This window comes from Lagopus leucura, unplaced genomic scaffold (genome assembly GCF_019238085.1).
Source record: "Lagopus leucura isolate 7727_CA_CO unplaced genomic scaffold, USGS_WTPT01 Super-Scaffold_100157, whole genome shotgun sequence".
Classification (NCBI taxonomy): Eukaryota; Metazoa; Chordata; class Aves; order Galliformes; family Phasianidae; genus Lagopus; species Lagopus leucura.
The window spans coordinates 34,955,382-34,973,089 of NW_024962334.1; the positions used below are offsets into that span (position 1 = coordinate 34,955,382).

Consider the following 17,708-nt stretch of genomic DNA (forward strand, 5'->3'; position numbering starts at 1 on the left):
TTTATTTTATTTTATTTTATTTTATTTTATTTTATTTTATTTTATTTCAGTTAGTAAAACAATGTGAAAATAAATTTTTAGGTTTTTTTCCCCAAGTCAGAAACTCTGGTGAGAAAACATCTCTGGTCATACTGAAAAAAAAAAGCAATAAGAAATTAAGGCTAGTAAACATGAAGGGCACCGAGAGACATGAATGTAACCATCCACTCCTAGTGGATCACTCTTTCCCTCGTTTGCAGTCTTTGGGCAACAGCACAGAATGCAGGAGGACTCCAAGTCATGCTTGAGCATGCTAGACTTCCTCTGTAGCTGATTTGCACTTCCACATGACACTATTTCCGTATGGATTTGCTCACTTCTGTGCAGAGGAAAAAAGAGCCAATTCTGAATGAACATCAGATAATGACTCCACTCTGACATAGGAATTTCAACAGCCGCAGGAGAACGGAGAGTCTGTATGACTTACATTATCTTTTTTGTCTCTCCAGAAAGGTTTTTTGAAGACCATGAGAATGTTGTTGAAGTGTTGTCAGACTGGACTCGAGACAGTGAGAATAAGATTCTATTTTTGGAAAAAAGTGAAAAATATGCTTTGTTTAAAAATCCGCAGGTAAGATGCCATGGTATTTGGATAATGATGTTATTTTGTCTTTGTGCAGCCTATTGCATTAATAATTTGTTTTCAGCTCTGTTCTAAATTACTTATTTCAGCTGATTTCTAAATCAGAGATAACTAAACGTGTGTTTTCAGGAAAAAAAATATTGAATGCAAGGATTTGAAAACCCGTGCTTTCTTTTCTATTCTGCTACAAGTTTTAAAATCATGTCTGCACGGGTTAAAAAATAACAATTTTTTAGAAAAAAAAAAAAGAAGAAAGATGTGTGTACTTCACCACTGGTGAAGTTGACTTGTTGATATGGAAGATCTGCAAAAACCCAGCCTTTGTCAGTGCTGTAGTTTCCACCGTTGTTTCTAATGATAAAAATCAGTACTGCCTTGAAGGCCCAGTCTTAGTCAGTTATGTGTGAAAATTCTTAAGTAGTATACTGAGTACCAAAGGGAATTATCTACATTTCATTTAGACTGGGAAAAGGACTGGGTAAACACTACCATTCTTTGTGCACTAACTTTGCAAAGTGAGGATCCGTATTTCACATAGATTTATTCACAAGTCATTTCTTTCTTGCATTACCTGGTTGAAACCATGTTTACAAATACCTCAGTACATACAAGTGATGGATTCCGTCCTGACCCTGTTATCTTATTGAGCATCCTGAGGGCAGCAAGAAAAAATGAGAAATTTCAGCATTGCTGAAAAAATAAATACATAATTTGGCAGCAAATCTCACCAAGGTACCCATTAGGAACATTTTTTAGAGTGAGACAGTGCTTCATATAAAATCTGCAGAGAGGAAGTGCATAAGAATTATCCACAGTCAGGGAAAGAAAACTTATCCTGGAATGTATATAGATTGATGTTGATTTTTAATATGAAACAGCAAAGCAAAGTTTGAAAGTAAAGCATACAAGATGACTCAAGATGTCATACTACTGCACATAAACATACTTAACAGTATGAGCAGAGGTTCAGTTGTATATTGTTGTACTGATGTTTGCTGTGGCTAAGGGCAGGGCCACCTGGGAAGTAAATCTTAGATGAAGATTCTAGGTATTTTGATTGCCATTACTTCTTAAAATAAACACGACCTAAACCAAAAGCAGAATATGAATCTTAAGTCTGTCCTCCTCAGGACACACTGAGCTTGATCTGGATGGGTGTAGTCTTTGAGCTCCTGCATCTCTGTGATAAGTTCAAAAACAAACAGCCTAAGGAGACTGTATCAGTTGTGGCTATCGTACTATTGAAATATTATGCCAGTAATGAAGTCTAACCATCTGTCAGGCTCAGTAAATTCAAACACTGTGGGACATGCAAAATAGTACAGTCATATCAACAGTTTGTCTTTCAGACAGAAAGTAAGCAGTATTGCACAGAGAGAGCTCACGAAACATGGTAAAATATAGAAGTATAGTGTATAGAGGAGTTTGGTTGAAAGGGACATTCAGTGATCGTCTCCATGTGCCTGACCTCTGCAGAGCAAACCAGAAGTTAAAGTGTATTTTGAGGACATTGTCCAAATATCTCTTGAACACTTATTTTATTATATATGGTACATAATCTGGTCTGACTCCCTGAAAAAATAAACCAAATGGAGGGGAGGGCAGTGTATGTGATTGTGTAGCAAACTACATATGGAAATTATGATATAACCACCGAGAAACTGAAATCCAATGCTCTGATACAGTATTCTCAGTACGTTCAGCCTCATCCCCCTAGCTCAGACTATCTCAATGCTGCTTCATTCTGTGAATACAGAAATTGCAGAATGCTTTTTTTATATGAAAAGTGATAATGCTGCAGCAGCAGGATTCTTTGTGTTATTCTTGTTTAGTGCTTATTCTGTCAGAGGTTATCTGTAGAGATCTGTAACTTGCAGATGTTTTTTCTGGGGGAAAAAAAAAAAAAGAAAAAACAGCAAAAGAAACAAATTCCAAAGTTGCTTAGGTGCATACAGTTTATTCATAGACAAATTAGTGATACTAAGTTTTAATCACAGAGGTTTGGTACAATGAAATGATTTTTTAAAATCTAGCTATAAAAATGTCCAGATGTGGGCCTCCAGAGAATGTCCATGACCTGTGCTAATATTATTTCTTTCTGCAAGCTAGCCTATCTATCTGGTGTAGATTAAAAAACAATCAATTAAACGTGTTTCATTCACAAAGGAGGAACTGAGGTTTTGGAAGGTGAGGTTTATCTGCTGTGTCTCTGCTAGCAACCTGCTAGCTGACGCCGTTGGCTGTTTTGGGAGATTGCCATCTTGTCATGCAATCTTCTCTAACATTTAACTACAGCTTTGTTCCATAAAACAATTTTTGAAGTCTTCAGAACACATTTTGGAAAAAAAATTTGCAAAATCCTCACGTCTCCTCCCCCTTCTTCATCATGACAGACACTTCTGCTGCTTCCTCACTGTGTTATAATTCACCCTGCAGAGAATTCACAGCAAAAGACTGTTCCACTAATGGCACTGGTGATTCATCTACAGAGATGGAACGTCATGACTCTATGACTAAAGAGTGAAACAAAAATACATACTGGTACATGTACAGATAAAGAAAACCTTTGTGCTATAGAAAAGGCTGGGCTTTGTCATGCAGTTGAGTGATGCTCTGTGTGATGCTGTATTTGACTCCTGAAGGGGAAGATCATCAGATTTTAAGACTATATATTTTTTAAAAAGTTCGAGGAATTATTCTTAGCTAATAGGGACTAATGTAGGAAGTGTTTTTGCTTCACTGTAACAGTCTAAACTCTTGAGTCACTCCTAGAACACCGCATTTGATTTTTTAATTAAATGGACTGATTTTCTGTGTGTCTATGTTGCTGATAAAAACTGCCAGGAAAATATTCAAATGATCCAAGTGACACCACGTGCATGTTCCTTCTGTAATTTCTGTAATTTGGGGACATTATTCAGGAAAATGTAAAGAGATCTGGGTGCAGTAAGTGCTTCGTGCTTCTGCTCCCACATTCATAAGCTAAAAGCAAGAAACATGCCCTCCAATGGAAAATCCATTGAATTGAATGAGGATTTTACTTCCTCAAAGCAATATTAAACAGCACAAGGAGGTGCAGTAGGAAGTTGTAATATCTTTCATATCTAGACATCTGTAATGAGCTTCACTCTTGAGTATTTATTTTGAAGTCTGTGAAATTGGACTGGTATCCACCAGGTGACAGTTCTGTTTTTTAACCACTTTGGCCAAGCTTTAAGAATCATGGTTTCTCTTGCTTTTTTTTTTTTTTTTTTTTTTTTTTTTTTTTGTCTCCACTGTTGACCCAGGAAGGAAGCATAGAAGGGTGGCAGAAACCTGACTGTTCAGCATGCTGGCAAAGGCATGAAGAAACAGAAGTGAGGAAAGGGAAGTGTTTTTTTTTTTTGCCGCTCTCCCAGTCGTTAGTGATCATAGCTTCATTTTGTTCTTAGTGTATTTGTGACCGTAGTGTAGTTTCAAGTTGACCATAGTGTAGTTTCAAGTTGAAGACACTAAGTAGATAAATATTGTTCTGCCTTGGGACAGTTGCATAAGCAGACTTTGCACAGTTTAGCTGTTTTACAGGCAGCTTTTGATCAGCCTGTTCAGTGCTTTGTTAGCTATATCTTTGGTTATGCGCATCTTTCATTTGTTCCATGTTCCCTCCTCCTAAAACAATTGAAGGTCATCATCCTCCAGGCATGAAAAGTCAGATGGAGACATTTCTTCATATTATAAAATCAAGCAGAGTTTTGTGGGCTTCAGAAGAGCTTTGCCTTTAGCTTCATTTCTTTATTTACATTTGTGCTCTCCAGAGCAATTATTGGCATATTCTAATAATTTTTATGTGCATTTGGTTTAGGGGGCACATGTATCATGATACAGGTTGCAGATATGACCACCTCCTCATTTGTATTTTTATTCTGTACAAACCATGCTGCGTTCTGCACTCAGCTGAAATAGGATACATGTAGCATGCCAGTGTGAGCTCACCAGTTCTTGATTCACCACAGGTGCACTTTGGATGAGGGTAATCAGGCAGCTCATTGCGTGAAGGAGATAGATGCGAGTACAAAGCAGCAGCTTTATTTGCTGCATGGTGTCTTCCATCTTTCAGTATCATGTGACGGTTATACACACAAGAATAATCTGGCATGAATTTTAACTACTTTTCCACAAAAAAAAAAAAAAAAAAAAAAGATGACTGCATCCCACAGTGGAAAGGTTGTATGCAGTGCAAGGCACAAAATTAACTTAGTCTGGCCATAAAATCCTTACAGGAGTTACTTTTGTGCATGTGGTCATCAGTTAGTTTTGCCAGCTTCCTGTGTGAGCACAGAGGGAAATGTGGGCATAATGTCCCCTGAATATGTCATTCCTGGCTGTCCGTACGTGCCAAGACTGCCACTGTAGCTCTGCATTAATCTGACTCAGGTAAAATGGGATGGCAGAGATCTGGCTTTGTGTCACATTCAACTGATGCAGTATGTGTGGGCATGGGGAAGAATTCTTAAAGAACAATTGATTACTCATCTCTAATCCAACAGTAGGAAAAATTTCTTTTCTTTGAGGGTAGTTAGACACTGGAAAAGCTTCCTAGCAAGATAGTTGATGCCCCTTGCTCAAATGTTCAAGATGCATTTGGATAATGCTCTTAGTAACGTGCTTTATGTTTGGGTTAGCCCTGAAATGTTCAGGCATTTGGACTTGATGATCTTTGGGGGTACCTTCCATCTGAACTATTCTATTCCATTCCATTCCATATTCATAATCCAAACAGAACAAAGCAAAAGCAATGGCAGAGTGTGCCTTTATTATAACCACTTATGTTTACTTTCTTATGTTATCATTGTAAGAGAGTGAATCCATCCTGTTAACTAAGCTCTGCTTAAGTTTTTTCTGTTGAGAGAAAGACACTGTCTTTTGAAGTAAAACTTAATTCTCAAATTTGTAGACATATGCTGAAAGCTACCTCATTGCCACATCTTGTCCCATTAAGACATGACATCCCAAGCCAAACATGCTTTTCTCAGTGGTATCCTCAGCCAGGCAAGAGCTTGCCTTTTATCATGCCCTTTGACTACTGGACTTGGAATGATGTCTTGTGGACACATGTGCTTGCCTCCCATGGGATGAGTTCTTCTGATGAAAAATAGGAGACCACACAGTGGTAAAATAAGTACAGTGTACAGTCTGCTCCTCAGGTCTTCAACCACTGATAAATAAAAAGCACCGTGCCCTCTCAAATTCCAGGGCCAAGACATAAAGGAGGTAATCAGTAATAAATGAAATTTGTATTGACAGGTGAAAGATGACAGTGTACATCTGTGTAACGTTGATTTATGAAAAAGCAGCCTTGTTAGAGATCCTGCGTGGATAATGTTACAAACTTTCCATCTTTACCACTGATTGTCAGTGCTGGGTGGTCTGTGTTTCTGCTAAATAAATGCCAGATGCTTGAATATGAATCAGTTATAATCAGAGGAGCTTTGTTTCCTTATTACCAGTGGTGCTGGGGACTTGACTAAGCCAGATGAATACTCTCCCCACTCGTAGTAGAGTTGATGACTCAGGCTTTGTTAAGACAGTGACAAAGTGTACTTACCTTGACAAATTGTCCATGTGTATGCTGGGGGGGGGTTCTACAGTGTCTTTACACTGATCAGTAAGAAAAGAAGACTTTCAGCTTGCATGTCCTTCTGCTTTCTGCATCTATGCTAAAGTCCAGAGGCCCAATCTAGCTTAACGGTGCCCTCTGAGGTTTCTGTTCGTATCTTCATCAGTGAAGAAGTGTGTGCCCACATCAAACAAGCACGCTGTGATAAGGCCCCAGAGGGAGTGCTGTTGTATATATGCAGGGCTCTTGGCTACAGCAGCTCACGGTGATATCTTTCTTCCAGTGGATTGAGTGGAATTGTTATTCACTCAGACCTATGGTTTTGGGCTTCAAGGCAGGCATTGCAGTATGAAATACACTGAGAATACACTTCCAAGCAGATTTTGTTTTGAGTTGTTTTGTGCTTTTTTTCTGCTATGAATAATGTGTTCTGATGCAGTCATGAAGCTGTGGTCTAAAATATGCTTGCATACTTTCATCTCTGGACTTGAAATGTATGTAGGTATTCTGGAGCCAACAAAGTTTTGTTGCATATCCTGCATATAAATATTTATGTATTTCCTAGTCTGTCAGTGGCACTGAATGTTAAAAGTCCCTTTTCTGTTCACATCTTGACATCTGCATAGGCTAAATTGCAGGGTGTCTCACTTTCTCATGTCCCCTATCTCACTTAATGTGAATTTTTAGTACAGCAGTTTTTTTCAAAAGCTGCCCTTGAGGTCATCCACACCTCTTCCTCTCTTGGTGCCCCTCCAAAAGCCATCTGCTGTGGCTTGCATTCTTGCAGACTGTTCATGACACTGCTTGAAAAAGATGTGGTTATGTGGAAAGGCAGGGTTTCATCTCAGATAAACTTTTTTGCTATAAACATGGTATGATGGCAGGGTAGATATGCTGCTTGTTTGTTCCATATAAAGTAGAAACAGCATATTCCTTAATGTATATATTTCTTATTTGTCTTTTGATAAGGCTTTGCAATCATGTTGCAGCTTACTCTTTGTTGATTTCTGTCCATGTAAATACATTGCTACGTTTTTGTAATTTTGAGACATATGTATTTCTGATAAAACAGTAGGTAAATTCTCATTTTTCTTGCTACATAATTGCTGAAGGATAAGTAGATGGTTTTCAAAGTTTGTTGGGTTTTTACAATTTTGTCTGCCTCCTAGAAAAAGAACATGTTTTATAATTATGCCTTCTGTTATGTAAACTTAACTGCTTGACTAATTCAAGGGAAATCAGTAAGACTGTCCCATGCATCCAGTGTTTTCAAGTCCTGTGTGCACTTCTGTTTAGCAGGTGATCAAACACAAGAGCTTTGAGCGTTATAATTCTGATCACAGATCCACGTGCTACTTGATGCATGGCATAACTCCTTGACCTATCTGCTTCCTTTATGCATAGTTGCCTTACTATCTGTAGGCAGCTGGTGTCTGTGCTCTTGAATTACCATCAAAATGAAGAATTAAAACTCATCAGCAGGCAACTATGATTAAGGTTTTGTGTAAGAAGTGTCCAGATAAGAAGTGTCCATATGCATCTGCTGAATTATTAGTCTGCATATTCAGTTTCAGAAGATTGAACACCTATTGAATGGGTTTTATCAAACTGATTACTTGTATTGATATCTTTTTAAAGAATATGAATTTTGTTTATGTCTTTATCAGAATTTCTACCTGGCCAACAAAGGGAAGAATGAAAGCAAAGAAATGAATGATAAAAGCAAAGAAGCTTTACTGGAGGTAAGCCAGCTTTCTAGGTTGATAATGGAAAGGCCACCAAAACTGCCACCAACTGTATTTGCCCTGTAACAACAGTGTTCAGTTCTTTGTGGGCAAAAGTGTAGAAACAGGAAGTTCTTGATACTCAGTAATAGCAGCTTTGTGTCTCAGGTTTAGTATTTGGCTTTTTCTTTACATCTGCTGTTTGCCACTAAAAATGCTTATTTTATCTTCTGTCAGAGAAATTAGTTTAGTGGAGAAATGTATTTGTTTGGTGTTTCTTTGAAAAGCAATGACACGATACCAACCAGTAAAAGCAATATTATACAACTACCAATAAAATAAACAACTGCACCACACCCTTGTGGCTTTCTATTAGTAAGGCTGATCAGTAGCAAACAATTATATTTTGCACTAAAAACAGATGTACTTCTCACTACCTCAAATCATGAGCTGTACTGCAAGAGAAGAAGAACCTCTGCAGTTTTCAGGAAGTCTGTTTAGCCTGTTTAGCCTTTTGCCTTTCTTGCTAAGGTTTTTCTTCAACTGTATGCTTTGTGAGAAGGAAATCCAGAGTTATGTGAAAGTTACATGAAAGATTACCACAGTTTTACTGGTAAGCATTTTGGCTTAAGTAAAAATTCAGAAAAGATGCCTTTCTTGGTTGCCTGAGGATTCTCTTTTTTAAAATTAGTACACCAGGTGCCAACCAGCAGAAGTCCTGGTAAATTCTCTTAAGTGTGTTGACATTAAACATTGCCCAACAGTAGGTACCTCAAGCAAACAATAAAGTACATTTCCTTAAACAGTGTAGTAAATTCTAGCATGTATTTATAAGTGAAAGTGATGATAGATGTTTTTTCCTAAGTGATTTCTGAAGATTCTCTTGGCAAGTATATTTCTCTACAAAATCTATGGATAGAGCAATAGAGAAATAAAAACAGCATTACCAAGTGTTTTGTTTTATTGCGTCCTCTAGGTGCATCTAAATCCTTTGTAGTTGTTTTTGTGTAACCCTTTGGAGAACAGAGGGTTTACACATCATCTTTTCCAGTGTGAGCACCCCCAATCTGTACGGCTGAGTTATTGCTTGAGCTTGGAAAAGTTTCCTGCCTAAGGTGTTTATCCCCCTGGTAGCTGCATTCCCCATGTTAATATGTTCACTAACACAGGAAGTGTCTTTATTTTTCAAGAGAGCATTTTTCTACTGTTTATTATTAGGGTAATGCTTAAATCCATTTATTTTGTGTTATCTTATTCTTGTTGCACAGGAAAGCTTCTGTGGGGCATCTGTCATTGTGCCAGAGCTTGAAGGGGCACTTTATTTAAAAGAAGATGGAAAAAAGTCCTGGAAGAGGCGTTATTTTCTTCTGCGAGCTTCTGGAATTTATTATGTACCCAAAGGAAAAACCAAGGTCAGGAAGCCAAATAATCCTTTTAGCAATAAAACAATTAACAGAGGTGAAAGTGAAGAACTCCCAGGGTGGCATATAAGAGCACTGGTGCATCTGAGAGAGAACTCTTTTATTGTTTTGTTGTTTATATTTTTGTTTTATTTTTAAATTTGACTGCACCACTTGTGCAAATATTAGAATGTAGTCCCTGGTTCCTCTCACGTTTCCCTCCTTCTGATTTCCATGGAGAGATAAAAGCATTAAAGAAATAACACTCCACCGGAAATCAGCAGGGGGAAGAAAAACAGTGCAGCATTCTTCAGTTGGTGTTATGCTGCCAAAGCACTTCACTGTTACATGAGTTCCCCGTGGAAGAATATTTTAAAAATTCCGAACTAATTTCTTGTCACAAAAAAGTGGAGTCTGACTTTGTAGGCTACCGACTTCTTGTGCCAAAAAACAGCATGAAGAAATGGCATGCATTTTTTTCCTACAGTGATCTTTACCTAGAGAATGTCGTGCTTTTTACAACTGTGCTTTGAGTGGAAGGAAGTAAGGCAGAAGCTTCCACCTGACAGAACTGATTTGCTGACATTAAGCATTGCCAAGTATTTAAAGTGTCTGAATTGCCAACACTGAAGAAGTGGGGGAGTCCTGAGCATACTGTGCTTGAGGGAGGCTGGCCTCTTTTTTCCACAGGATAAGGTAGAATGGCAGCTTTTGGGTCTAGTAGGTTGTTTTTGCCTTTTTTTGTATTCTGAAAAACATTTCTGTTACCACCTGCAGCTCTGCTTATACTTAATATTTGGAAATTCTGATGCTGATGACAGAGTTTTACTATTACAATTTGTGCTGTAAAACTAAATTCTCCCATTTCATGACTAGATTAAAAGGAAAAAAACAAAAACAATTGATAGGTTGTAAAGAAAGTGCTGCTGCTTCAGTGACCTGTGCTTATAACCAAATCTCAGTGAAATACAGACCTAGATTACCTCGCTGCCTTCACAGCAATTTATTGTGACTTTATCTGACCCTGAGATAGCAGTTTTCCATCCTCCAGTTTTCTTGTACACACACAACTTTCTATCAATTAGGACTTAGAATTCTGTGTGAAAGTCACTTGAAGTAGACTGAGTGTAAGAACAGTCAAATGAAAAGTCCATTTGAGGCATTTCCTTGTAGCCTGCCTCCATCAATAGCCAGCAGCAGGTTGAGATGGTATAAAGAATGTTCATGCAACTTGCTGCAGTCATTCAGTTTGGGTAAAGTGTTTTTTCAGAATACAGAAGCAAACCCTTAATGGGCAATAATGTCTTCAGCTGGTGCAGCTGTTTTGAAATCCAACATGTAATCGCATTTTCACTTGTTATAATACTGAAAAGCAAAAAAACCTCTCATACCTTTCTTTGGCGCTTCACTTTAGCTATAAAATACCATACAAACCTTCCAAAATGCAGGAACAATTCCAGACACTTTAATACACGTGTCTCCAGGCACCAGCCATCACTACCATTTTCGTTCCTTTCTTCACTGTTACCTTACCTATCCCATTAAAAATTGTGCTGCTAATGAGTAAGGCTGCAAAACAGCAGAATCAAAACCGTAGATATAATTTTGAAATGTTTATGTTAGTTATGTTTTTTTGTCTGATCACGTTAACACTGGAGAAATACTAGCAGTAAGTGATTTTGTCCCTTGCATGAAAATAATGAATGCATTTGTGTTGGTCTTAATTGCCTAAAGGAAAGGAACAACTCCTTATTTATACTGTGTGGATTTGAGCATGTTTGCAAACTTGCGGTAATGGAAAATCATAAGTTTATACAGTCAGTCACAAAATCCCTGACATGAACTTTGGGAAAGAGAGGTAGAAGTCATGTCTACATACCATATGGAGTGTTTTCTCATTAAAAATCTTACTTGGAAACTCAGTTTTTAAATGCACTAGCATAAATAAACCCGACTCAAGGGCATATTGTAGTGAAACAGTAAAAATGAAAACAGCATAGAAGAACCATCACATGTGGAAGTATAACCCCATTCTTAGGGGTAGGGAGGGTTTGTATTTTCACAATTTCCTGATTTCTCAGTTTAACCAACAGTGACTGTGTGACATGGCCATTTCTGCATTTACACTCAAAGTATTGCAAAATGTATGCTTTTTATGCAGAATTCTGAACAGAAAAGTGTACCAGTAACAGAAACCTTGTTACTTAAGCAACATATTGTGCTGAACAGAACAATAACGATGCCAGGAAATTTGAGAAAATTCAAAGTAAAACAGATGAAATCTGTTTTTATTTCCTAATGAGAGCTTACATTTGTTACATGTATCAAAGAGAGTCAAGCTCCCAAATCAGTTTAGAACCCTAAACCGTCATTCTCCACTTGGAATTATAGGGGTGTGGTTGCAAGATCTGTGTGCATTTTACAAAAGTTAATTCTTACTATGGTCTTCTGTTTGTTTTGTTTTTTTTTTTTCTTTAGCCATAAGCCAGAATCTCCACACAAAGCAATAATGCGTAGCAAAAGAAGAAAAACAGCAAAATGTTTTACTGTTATGTGTTATTCCCAATATGTGCTGACCTTCTTCCAAATGTCAGTTTAATAATGCACGCTCTTAAAATTAATCCTTCTCCAGTCAATTTTATGACAGTTAAAAAAAATAAAAAGCATCAGTGTTCATACACTTGAAAGTCCCTTAATGAGTGTCATGTCAAAAGTTAATTTGTTCTAACAATGCTGTGCTTGGTTTTTATTTACAGACATCCCGGGATCTGATGTGCTTCATTCAGTTTGAGAATATGAACATTTATTATGGTTCTCAACACAAAGTGAAATATAAGGCACCTACAGATCACTGCTTTGTCTTAAAGGTAATGTACAAGAAAAATAAGTTCTGCAAAGGTCATACACAAATTATTGCAAATTCAGAGGTACTTAAGTTTCAAGCTCCAAGGAGCCTTACGAGATTAAAACAACCCTGTGATTTTGCAGAAGGTATTCTCTTCTTCATTTCATCCTCGATCGGCAACATGTCTTTACAGTCTTCTGAATTGTAGGGATTGGTAGTCTTCTACACTGTATCTGTAAACTTTTCTTCAGAACAAGACTGATTGTGCTTCCAGTGACTCCTCAGGTGACTGAGCACATGTGGACAAATGACTCACGAGGCAGTCGTATAGTGAGAAGACCAGCAGTTCCTAATGCTGACCTTATGACCACTTTTATATCTACTTTTTATTTGCAGTGTAGTCATACCTGTTGAATAGGTTGTTGATGTGAAATCTTGGCTGAATAGGCATCTTCGGTGGCATATTTTATTCCAAAGTTACTTGTAGCATCTAGGCAAAAGGCACTGTTCGTGCTGTCATGAATTTATTGCGGTTGAGGTAAGAATCACACAGCTGCCTCTCCTTATAGTAACACTGCAGATAGGCTGGGAATTCCCTGTTTGTTTCAGGAACAGAAAAGCCCATGTTTTTCACATAATTCAGGTGGCAGAAATGAAGCCTTGAGGCTGCAGTAGTTAGGGCTTGTTTTTGAGACAGAAGATAATATTGTTGGTTCTTCTCTGTTTAAGGGCCTGTGTTGCAAGTCAGATACTAAAAAACGCAGTATCTTGCTATCTCAGAAAGAAGGTACAGGAAGCATTCACATCATAAGTTGCTTAAAATACTACATTGCTGTCTGTAACTGCAAAGGTCATAAAACTGTAACATTTTTTTGGTTCAGCTTCAAAATATCTACTAGCCTAATTTACAGATAGTGAAGCAGAAGTGGTTTATAGACTCGGACTTGTTTTCCGTAGCACAGATAACTAATCAGCAGTGCTGGAAAGTTTTAATACTTAAGTTCTCTATAAAATGCATGGGGAAAAACAAGCAACATGCTTTGTCTTTCTTTGTAAACTAGGGATAGTCAGAAAAATTTAGCTTGTAATGGAAAAAAAAAAAAAGCGACAGAGAAGAGGAGGTGATTTAAAAAAGAAGGGAAAATAGAATTTCAAAACCCTTGAGACCATATTTGTATCTACCTACCTATCTATAATTTTGTTACAAGATTCAATCCAGAGCAGATATCTGGTCAAAGGAGTATCTAACTAAATTAATAATAGTTACTCACTTCTATTCGTATGAGAATAGTAGCATGATTTTTGAGGTGTACATAGCAATATGTTTAACTGTTCACAATGGGTGAGAAAACTTTCTGGATTTATTGCCATCTTTTGTGAAAAGAGGGATGTTATGAATAAGAACATAAACAAAAAGTTACTAGGCTGAAATACTTGCTTAATTGGATGTGTGATAATAGCACCTTACCCTCAGCATGAAATGTGAGGAATGAGATCAAGGGATCACTGGCGAGGTTTTTGTATAACAGGCTTGTAAATGTATGAAACATACCTAGCAAAAGTGTTTGCTCTGGTGCTTCTTAAATGTGTTTGCAGTATACTAGAGTAAGCATCATATTGATGAGATCATTATATCCAAGCAATTATGTTATGCAGATTGTTCTTCATTTTAATTCCTGTAAGTCAGCATTTGGTAGATTCCTGACTGGATCAGTTTCAGACTTGGCTTCTACTAGACTTGTCTTGCAGTGACTTAAGTTGCTAAGGAAGTATAAGCAAGCTTTGGTATCTTCAAATCTTCTGTTATTTCAAAAGTGAAAGCCTCCCACCTGGAGGGGCTCTCTTAGAGTGATGAAATGGAGAGTTTCATATTTCTATGCTTTAAGTTCATTTTATACCATTTTGAAGACTTTCAGCTGTGATGAGTTCTGTCATATCCTTCTCTTCAGTTGGAGCTGAGGATATGATACAACTTGAGGTCTGTGGACTGAGGGAAAGAACAAAGTTAAATGTTGATCTCTCTGCTTGGTTGTTTGGCGATACAGAAGTATGTAGAGAAGGACGTAAAGCCATTTATTGCACTTAGTCACATTTTGTTTCTGTCTGTTTTCACATGGAAGTCTGCCAAAATATTTCCCTTGGAGGAAGAGGAGACACCTCTTCTGAGATGTCCAAGGAAAACAAACCATCATCCTTGCGACACTTCTCATCCTGTTGTATTTCAAGAATGAAGTTCTGAGTATGGAATACAATACTTGGGCATACTGGTGCAGTGAGCAATAGGGAAGAGATGTAATAGGTAAACATTTGCCTTCATTTTGCTTCTAACCTGGTAATTCTGAAGGAATGTGCATGCTCAGCTCAATCTAATCCAGATAGAAATTCCTCCACAGCACAGTTGCAATGCTATCTCTTACAGATCTTCCATTCTCCAGAGTGTGTCTCAGGGCAGTGAGGTCTGCAGAGGTTCTCTTCCAGTTGCTTGTTTGTGTTGGCAGCAGAAGATTATCTTTAAAGCAAGTGGAGGAAAGTCATTGGAAGGGCAGCAGCAACAGCCCATGCTAGCTGTTCATTGAGGATGGCTGTGAATCAAAGGAGATATTCAAATTTTGGAAAATAGGTTAATCCATAGTCTTCAACATGCTGTAACATCGGTCAAAATGTTTTTGAATAGCAATGTACTACTGCATTTTACATAGGATTGTTGCTTACTGAGGATAATGAGTAGCTCTTTAGGAACCACTCTCAAAGCAGTGAGCAGTAATCAACCAAGTTAATACTTCTGCTGTATTTCAAACTTAATAAAAGAAACTGCCCAGCTTACAGGAAAGAGCCCAGCTTATACTTTGTAGTTCAGGAGAAGTACAGGGACTTAGCAACTTCAGCAGTATGTTGCTTCTGTGCTAGGTGGAAGGTTCTGGTGAATTTTAAACCTGACATAATCTCCCTGATTTGAGCACTGAGCTGTAAAGCTACTGTATTTATTTCTGACCCTACTGGTTAAGTTTATTTGCTTTCTTACTTAAAGAGGAGGAGAAATGCTGCTCTTTCATTCAGAGGGCAGTAAATGAGAAGCGGTCAGATCTGGGGTTGAATATGACCTCATGCTTGAAGGAAGCATCCCTTCTTTTCCTCTAGCCCCTATTTGAATGAGACCTCTTAACAAATAACTGATCTAAAACCAGTACCATTTGTACTTGCCTCCATAGATCCTGTTTCATATTATCAGGCAGAAAAGAAAGAATATTTCTTTTGACTAACTCCCAGCATTTGTCATTTATATGTGTTTGTGGAGAGAAGAGTCCTCAAGAGATATTATGAGAATGAGCACAGCATTCCTGTCATTTTTGCAGTGCAAGGTATAATCAGAGTTTCTGGGAAAGAAGAGCGCTGGAAATAATGTTAAACACAGCTAACACTAGTAGCTTGGTTTTGACTAGAATGATGAGATCTCCAGTGTCAGAGATGTCTGACACTGCCCTGAACTACGTGGGCTTTCTCCCCAGTGTCTCCATTTCTTTGAATACTTTGAATACACCTTGATCTTTATAAACAGGATGTGAGCTTTTTCTCTAGTTTCTTTGTAGGCTAACAGTCAGGTGAGAGGTCTCATATATAGAGTGAACCTTTGGTTTTAGTGCCTGTCCCAGTTAACAACACACAACATGTGCCCATAGTCACAGAGCCTATGAGCAGGTAGCTCCCTATGTCCTGTTTACTCATTGGCTTGTTTTTAATCCAGCCCTCTAATTTTAACTTCAGTGGTTCATACTTGAGTTAATTAGCAGATGCCAGGTGGGGTGAGATGCTAGTGTAACAACAAGGAGATCATGCATATCATGGGCAGGTTGCTTTAATACTTAAAACAGAAACCAGTGTAGATTTTGCAACCTCTGATGTTGTATCTGAACAAGGTATTTTGAACTAGCTCATATATGTGTTCTGGGCTGCAGATCTATTCTGTAGGTTGTTCATCTTACAAGCAGAGAAGTGTGATGAATTCTGAGCATTCCTGGCCTATTGTTTTGTGCTGTTATGCCAGCTGTACCTCAGACTTAAAATGCAGAACTTTTGCTTATTCCTTAACTATAAAGACACTAAGGAGATGATGGTGCAACAGAACCAATTCAAAAGCACACCACGTTGACCATCAGTAAAAGACAGGGCACTTTGCTGAACCTATATGGGTGCTTTTTTTTCAGAACCACTCAGGAGACAGCTGCAGCAACTGAACAAAGCAGCTATTTCCTCCTGCCAGCTCCTTTAAGGCAGTGGAAAGCCCAGCTGGGAGCAACTGAAAAGCACAGCTGGCTCAGTGCTGTCAGAGAGAGGGGTCACCTTTGGCTGTTCCTGTGCAGCAAACCGGAACATATGCGGCTGGGTCCCCAGGATGAGAGCATGGCCTGGCATGGAGGCTGCAACGGACTTGGCTTTCAAGAATCATTAGGTGTTGGGGCAACTACAAAGCTCGAAAAACTGTGATGTTTCCCAGCAGCTACTTGGTCTGTATGGATTGTTCTACGCTGATCCCCCAAAGTCCCATACATAGAAAACACAAACCAAAAGACAAACCCCTCAGCACACTGAAAACAGTTTCTGAGCTTCCCTCATTCTCTACACGGCTGTCTGCAACCCTGCAGAGAGCACTAGACGCTGCTGGAGAGAAGCAGAGAGGGAAGAGAAACCTCCCTCCTTCGCAGAAAAAATAATCTGCCACGCTGTGCACAGCAGGAGTGCTAGTTGGAGCCATTTGGTTCTTCACAGTATCCTCTGCATTTACAAAAGCCAACTTTTATACATGGATTCCCAATAGGTCTTCGCTTTCACTGTCTACTATGTTATCTGGAGGATGCTGTGGAAATAGATAAGACCTTTTGGGATTGCTTTTGTATTTTGAAGTTGAAAGCCCTCAAAACCAAGAGATTCATCATGAAGGAAGGAGTCTGTTCATCTTCCTCCTAACAGCATCCATTGCACTGAGCAGAAATTCTAGCATAATCTCCATTTTGTGCAGCATGTGTGTGTACACCAGTCCAGGAGCTGGTTTTGTCATACCATATTGAAAAATCTTTCAAAGACAAATAGCAAGGTAATCTATATGTAAATTTGCTGGTTTAGTCAGTCTGATGTGCCTGTGACAAAGAGTGAATTTAATTATAGTTTATTGGTGCTGGTTGTGCTTGAGTAATCTGGAGGTAATGGTGCATAATGCTGAATTAATCTAGGATGAAAAAAAATTGGTTTCCTGGGGATAAACTGAGACAAAGGCAAATCATTTTCTATTTCCACAGCTGGGTACATTTTTCCTGTGCAGTCTAAGCAGCTAAGTTTTCCTGGTGTCATTTGGAAGCTACTAACCTTTTTAAAAAATGAATATTTGACAGGATTTGGGAAGTGAATTTTCAAGAGGAATAGCTTCTGTTTGCAGCAGCAGTGTCATTCCAGCAGCTAATTTAGAATTTAGTCACTCCACTGCTGATTCCCTCCTCTCTCACACCCTGTAAGCTGCAGAGCAGACCGA

General features: G+C 38.4%; 1 protein-coding gene across 2 annotated transcripts in view; it reads left to right on the plus strand.

Annotated features, from left to right (window-relative positions):
• The window catches only part of LOC122189269 (amyloid beta precursor protein binding family B member 1 interacting protein), a 59,420-nt gene that overhangs the window by 26,474 nt on the left and 15,238 nt on the right, over positions 1-17,708 (plus strand). For both annotated transcript variants that reach the window (XM_042888240.1, XM_042888241.1), the window contains exons 7-10: positions 489-610; positions 7,886-7,960; positions 9,211-9,354; positions 12,099-12,209. In XM_042888240.1, coding sequence (XP_042744174.1) covers positions 489-610; positions 7,886-7,960; positions 9,211-9,354; positions 12,099-12,209 — 452 coding nt within the window. The remainder of the gene's footprint in view (positions 1-488; positions 611-7,885; positions 7,961-9,210; positions 9,355-12,098; positions 12,210-17,708) is intronic.